This window comes from Solanum stenotomum, chromosome 7, assembly GCF_019186545.1.
Source record: "Solanum stenotomum isolate F172 chromosome 7, ASM1918654v1, whole genome shotgun sequence".
NCBI lineage: Eukaryota > Viridiplantae > Streptophyta > Magnoliopsida > Solanales > Solanaceae > Solanum > Solanum stenotomum.
This window is the reverse complement of record NC_064288.1, coordinates 44,265,587-44,272,599: the sequence shown is the minus strand read 5'-3', so window position 1 is coordinate 44,272,599 and position 7,013 is coordinate 44,265,587. Positions and strand designations below refer to the sequence as shown.

Here is a 7,013-nt window from a genome sequence, read left to right as displayed (position 1 = left end):
CACATGGTCTGTCCTGCCATGAAATTTGAATACAACATCTTTAACCAGCCATTCATAAGTACAATATTTCATTAACAATGGAATGATTGAATTAGTTGAGCAGAGATCTCCTATCTAAGGATTTAAGGTTCAAAACTTTATATATATTTTTTTGATCAAGCTTATCGCATGAAATTTGTTTAGGACATACTCGTCTGTTGGGCTAGCTAGTTGGCTATTATATCAGGACTAGATTTTCTTGGTTTGTTGTAAAAAAAAAAGTACTTCCTCCATCTCGTTTCATGTGGCACCCTTTAATTTCTTTTTTAGTTCGCCCCAAAAAGAATGTCACCTTACAATAGTTAGAAACCGTTTAACTTTAAAACAAATGATTTACAATCAAATAAATAATAACAATTATTTTAAACCACAATTTTCAAAAGTCTCCCTTCTTTTCTTAAACACCATGCCAAGTCAAACACTCCTACATTAAAATGGGACAATATTTCATCAAATTGTCCGTTGGATATGTAACCAAACTTTGAACATTAACATTTTTTCACACTTAGGTAAGGAAGAAGGCAAACACTCCTTGCTTTCTTTTCCCTAACGGATTATATATATAGTACTACAGGACATGACACATCCGTTCACCACTTTCAAATTGCGAGCATAAGCCCCGGAAGTGAGCGTTTCGCGAGGTCTCGAGGGTGGCTCTGCCACAGTGTGGTGGAGCGCAGCCAACCCATAGGCCTCAACTCCGTCACAGTAAGCCAAGTATTGAAATACTCCCTAAATTGAGTAATAATACCATCTTTAAATGTCCAAACATGTACCCAATAAGCTTTTGCACCTTCCCATCCTTCAACAATAACACGATCATCGATAGCATCTACACTTCTTGGCTCAAACTTGAAAGAATTATTATTATTAGATAGTTCTCCAGTGAGAAGTTTCATCATATAGTGACAATTTTGTGGTCCATGAAACCACCATTCTAAGTCATCAACAATAATACCGGTAACTTTTTTATTAGTGTCACCACATGTACATGCTAATGCCTTATAAAGAGTTTTCACTATGGCCTTATTATTGTTTTCTCTTTCGGAATTCATGTTTGGTTTGGAATCTATGTAAATGGAAGGAGCCAAGGAAATAGGAAGGGAAAAGATATATGTATTCACAAACTTTGGGAACTCAAAAAATTTAGTGGAGATATACTATAGTTTGGCTAAAGGAAGATCCTTATATAGAAGAATTATTTGAGTATATTTAGTGTCCATAGCAAGGTTGGTGGTCACTCACTTTCAAATTAATGACAATAGGGACATGAACATACCAAATAAATTCATTTAATCATGCAATTGGACTATAGGAAAAGGTTCGGTGGCATTATATGGTTTTGATCTCCAAGTTGTTTATCAACTAATTAAATTATATGTTGAATATTATTACTGATGAATCAAAATTTCCAAATTAATCAGTCGTTTCAAATAGAAAAAGAAAACACATTTTATATACATGTGAAAATGCAAAATTCTAAAACAAGTAGACTACATATTTTGCAAAGTTTAACTTATATACACGTACTAAATTATTTGAAAGATATTTACAAGTAAAACTTCATCAAAGTAAGATTTGTAATTTTAAAAGTAAGACAATTTATCTATTATAACAGGTAAATATAGCTTTTATTATTAAAAAACATACACCATTGAGCATCGATGAATATTTATTGGTTAATGAGTTGAACTTCCATGCATACATACACTTGCTAGGAAAAATAATTTACGCAATAAGATAATATAAAAGAGAACAATAGGTGATTGTAACGATCCGATCAGTCATTACTAAAATGCATCTCCTGCGGAGTTCCGAAGTTATGGAAATACGGTGCAAGAATTTAAATTAAATTTGAGCACCCGATGATTTTGGCTCAATTTGATTTTTCCCATATGGTCAAAAATCAAATTGTATTTACACATTTCTCGCATTTTCAAAAGAAAAAAAATAGACGAAGGCTGCTCCAAAAACCCTCTAAAGACATCTAAGGCAAGGGAGCAATGAGGGTGAAGGATTACAGCGCAAGGAAGGTGAAAACCTAAGAAATTTTGTGCTCATTCATCATGGTATGCTCTCACGCAGTTAGAAGTTCATGGGTAAGGTTCATCAGTTGATGCTTGACGTCCAGGTTGGCTAGCTTTCCTTCAACTAAAAGTCAGACCATTTTTTCCACATTATATCTTATAGATGTTCGGAGTTTCATGCGTAGGCCTTCGGGCACGGAGTCTGTAGGATTATAGGTTGTTATTCATTGTTGTTAAGGTGGGAGACGAGATAATGACTAGGGGGTGGTGTTCTAGTTCTTGTTTAGCCTTGAGTTTCCTTATTAAGATAGTTTGTGTTGTCCATTAATAGGTATAGGTATGCATGTTATTGCCTGTAGTAGTACTTAGCCTGTGTATGCACAATGGGGAAACCATAGGAAAAGATATGTGTAACGACTGGATTCCGTTGTTATAGAAAAGCCATCGGGGAAAATTTTTGGGCCGGAAAACTTTTTCGTAGTAACTCGGAATTTCCCAACCTAGTCTAGATTTGGACGAAGTCGGAGTCAGTGAGGTCTAGATAAATCTGGTAACAATTGGGAGATTTAATGATGAATTCGATCATATGAATAGATAGCTAAGACATTAAGAAACCCGTACGACTTTACGAAATTTAATTCGGGCGAGTAGAACGCCTGAAATTGATCTTAGCATGAGAGGGTAGTTTCTGAGTGTCAATGACTATCCTTCTTTTGCTCACCTCGTGCTATAGAGCGGTGTCTTAAGGTTTGAGGTTTCTGGCTTATAATTGATACTTGTATGCAGATAGAGATGACTGACACTAGACAGACCACAACTAGTCAGGGGCTAGATACAACTGCAAGTGAGGGTACCGACAAAGTACCACAAGTGGAGGTGGCCCATTGTGAGACTCGGGGGGAGACATCTTCTCAGCCCCTTATAGCTTTTCCACAGCTTCAGGAGCCTCCGAGGGCTACAGGACTTCCGGCTCCACCAGCAGTACCACCTCTAGTTCCTCCTATTCCATCTGATCAGGATTTCAAGAGTGCAGTATATATGTTAGCACAGTTAGTAGCTGCACAGTGCCAACCAGTTGCGCCAGATATTGCCGGACCTTCTGAAGGGCCCGGAAGTTCGAGAGTTCATAAATTTCTTGCCTTGAATCCTCCACAGTTTACAGGAACAGATCGCAGAGAAGACCCTCAACACTTTGTTGATCAGCTTCATAGGATCTTCAGAGTCATGCATGCCTCAGCGACTGAGTAAGTTGAGTTAGCAGCATTTCGATTGTGTGATATTGCAGTATTGTGGTATGAAAGTTGGGAGAGATCTAGGGAAAAAGATACATCTCTACCCACTTGGGATAGCTTTACAGAAGCTTTCATAGATCACTATTTGCCTCGAGAGATTAGGGATAGCCGGGTGGACCAGTTTCTGAACCTCCGACAGGGTGGCATGAGTGTCCGAGAGTACGGGCTGAGATTTGATTCATTGGCTAGATATGCACCAGCATTTGTTGATATGATGCATGACAGGGTGCGTAGATTTGTAGGAGGGCTTGACTCAGACTATGTCGAGGCTTGTTCTACCGCTGCGCTAAATGATAATATGGATATCTCGCGGATTCAGGCCTTCGTACAGGGCATAGAGGATCGCCGACATCTACAGTATACGAGAGAGAGAGACAGAAGAGGGCTAGGCCCGCTGGTTCGCAGGGAGATTTTCAGGGTGGTCCCAAACCCCGATATTTTATTAGGCCACCTAGACCTCCACCATAGCAGTTTCAGGGTAGTAGATTTTATAGTCAGGGACAGTCAGGCCTAGGTGAGGGCTCATGAGCATCAGACTCTCATCAGCAGAGAGGCTCAGGCCAGGCTAGGACAGCACCGCCGCGTTGCGCAACTTGTGGTAGGCTGCATTTCGGGAGGTGTAAACAGGGTTCCACAGGTTGTTATTCTTGTGGACAGGAGGGGCATGTGTGGGGAAACTGTCCGACCATAGGTCAGGGTGGTATAGGTCAGTCGACCAGGTTAATAGTAGGTTCCTCTTCATCAGCACAGTCTACAGGGCGTGGACCCCAGACTTCAGCATGTAGAGGTAGAGGCAGAGGCAGAGAGGGAGCATCTAGTTCTAGTAGTGGCCAAAATCGTACATATTCACTAGCCAGCCGACAGGACTCAGAGTCATCACCAGATGTTATGACAGGTACATTGATTGTTTGCTCCCATTGTGTTTATGCTTTGATAGATCCTGGATCTACTCTGTCTTATGTGACTCCATTTATTGCGGGGAAGTTATGTATAGTAGAAGAGTCATTAGATCGACCCTTTATTGTATCTACCCCAGTTGGTGAGTCTATTGTTGCCAAGAGAGTTTATCGAGGTTGTACGGTAGAAATTATAGACCGTCAGACCTCTGTAGATCTCGTAGAGTTAGAGATGGTCGATTTCGACGTCATTATGGGTATGGACTGGTTAGCGTCTTGTTATGCTAATGTTGAGTGTCGAACAAAGATTGTTAGATTCCACTTTCCAGGAGAGGCAGTTCGGGAATGGAAAGGCGTTACAGCAACGCCAAAAGGTAGGTTTATTTCCTATCTTAAGGCGAGGAGGATGATTACTAAGGGTTGTATTTATCATCTTGTTCGTGTTCATAATATAGATGCAGAACCACCGACGCTTCTGTCTATTCCGGTAGTTAATGAGTTTCTAGATGTATTTCTAGATGAACTTCCTAGTATCCCTCTAGAACGAGAAATTGATTTTGCTATCGATATGCTACCAGGTACACAACCCATATCTATCCCTCCTTATAGAATGGCTCCTACTGAACTAAAAGAGTTGAAGGGTCAGCTGAAAAACTTACTAGATAAATACTTTATCAGACCTACTGCTTAACCATGGGGTGCACCAGTGTTATTCGTGAGGAAGAAAAATGGCTTACTAAGAATGTGTATCGATTATCGACAGCTGAATAAGGCGACTATAAAGAATAAGTATCCCCTTCCGAGGATCGATGACTTGTTTGATCAGTTACAAGGTGCTGAGTGCTTCTCGAAGATTGATTTAAGATCAGGTTACCACCAGATACGAGTTCGGGAGAAAGACATTCCAAAGACAACTTTTAGAATTAGATATGGACACTTTGAGTTCTTGGTGATGTCTTTTGGATTAACTAATGCCCCAGCAGTGTTCATGGACCTGATGAATAGTATATTCAGGCCGTATTTAGACTTGTTTGTGATTGTTTTTATTGATGATATTTTGGTGTATTCACGTTCAAAAGTTGAGCATGCAAATCATCTGCGAGCAGTCCTTTAGGTTCTTCGAGATCAAGAACTTTATGCAAAGTTTTCTAAGTGTGAGTTCTGGTTGAACTTTGTCGCTTTCTTAGGCCATATTGTATCAGATGCAGGTATTGCGGTTGATACACAAAAGATTGAGGCCGTAAAAACTTGGCCCAGACCTATGACTCCAACTAAGGTTCGTAGTTTCTTGGGGTTAGCTGGGTACTACAGAAGGTTTGTAGAGGGGTTTTCTTCACTTTCAGCACCATTAACGAAGCTGACTCAAAAAGCAGCTAAGTTCCAGTGGACTGAGGCTTGCGAGCATAGTTTCCAGGAGCTAAAGGACAGGTTGACATCAGCACCAGTTCTAGCATTGCCAGAGGGTTCAGAAGGCTATACGGTGTACTGTGATGCTTCTGGGGTTGGGTTGGGATGTGTTCTAATGCAACATGGTAAGGTTATCGCATATGCTTCAAGACAGTTGAGGAAACATGGGAAGAACTATCCGACCTATGATTTAGAGTGAGCTGCAGTTGTGCATGCATTAAAAATCTGGAGACACTATTTGTATGGTGTTCATGTTGACATCTTCACAGATCATAAAAGCCTTCAATATATATTTAGACAGAAGGAGTTAAATCTTAGACAACGTCGATGGCTTGAGTTACTGAAAGACTACGACGTGGATATTTTATATCATCCAGGAAAGGCAAATGTAGTAGCCGATGCCCTCAGTCGAAGATCTATGGGTAGTTTATCCCATTTAGGTGTTGAGAAGCGGGAGCTAGTGCGAGAGCTTCATCAGTTGGCTAGTTTGAGAGTTAGATTATTAGAGGCAGACGATAGTGGGGTCACAATTCAGGATACAGCCGTATCATCTCTAGTTGTAGAAGTAAAATCACGACAACAAGAGGATCCTAGCTTAGAGCAGCTTAGAGCTAAGGCTCAGGATCAACAGTCTTTAACATTTGATATAGCAAAAGATGGAGTCCTCAGATATAGCGGTTGATTGTGTGTTCCGAATGTTGCAGGGCTTCGACATCGAATTATGGAAGAGGCACATCATTCCCGTTATTCTATTCACCCTGGTTCGACGAAGATGTACCATGATATTAAGGAGATCTATTGGTGGCAGGGGATGAAGAAGGACGTTGCTGAGTTTGTGGTGTAGTGTCCTAACTGCCAACAGGTGAAGGTTGAGCACCAAAAGCCCGCTGGGCTAGTTCAGGAGATAGCCATTCCTTTGTGGAAGTGGGAAGCAATTAATATGGATTTTATTACAGGACTACCTCGATCTCATCGCAAGTTTGACTCTATTTGGGTAATTGTTGATAGACGAACAAAATTAGCCCATTTCTTTCCAGTCAAGGCTACTTTTTCGGCCGAAAACTATGCAGGGCTCTATATTAGAGAGATTGTTAGGCTACACGGTGTCCCAGTATCTATTATCTCTGATAGAGGAGCACAATTTACCGCCAATTTCTGGAAGTCCTTCCAGAAAGGATTAGGGACACAAGTTAATCTTAGTACCGACTTTCACCCTCAGACAGATGGCCAGGCTGAGCGAACAATTTTGACACTCGAAGATATGTTACGGGCGTGCGCGCTAGACTTCAAGGGAAGTTGGGATGACCACTTGCCTCTTATTGAGTTTGCATACAATAATAGTTATCATTCTA

At 40.7% G+C, this 7,013-nt stretch overlaps 1 protein-coding gene across 1 annotated transcript in view; it reads right to left on the bottom strand.

Moving 5' to 3' along the window:
• Positions 1-391: 391 nt before the first annotated feature.
• Positions 392-7,013, bottom strand: part of LOC125869933 (uncharacterized) — a 25,836-nt gene continuing 19,214 nt past the window's right edge. Inside the window, exon 2 of the mRNA XM_049550327.1 lies at positions 392-1,199. Coding sequence (XP_049406284.1) covers positions 639-1,199 — 561 coding nt within the window. The 3' untranslated portion in view covers positions 392-638. The remainder of the gene's footprint in view (positions 1,200-7,013) is intronic.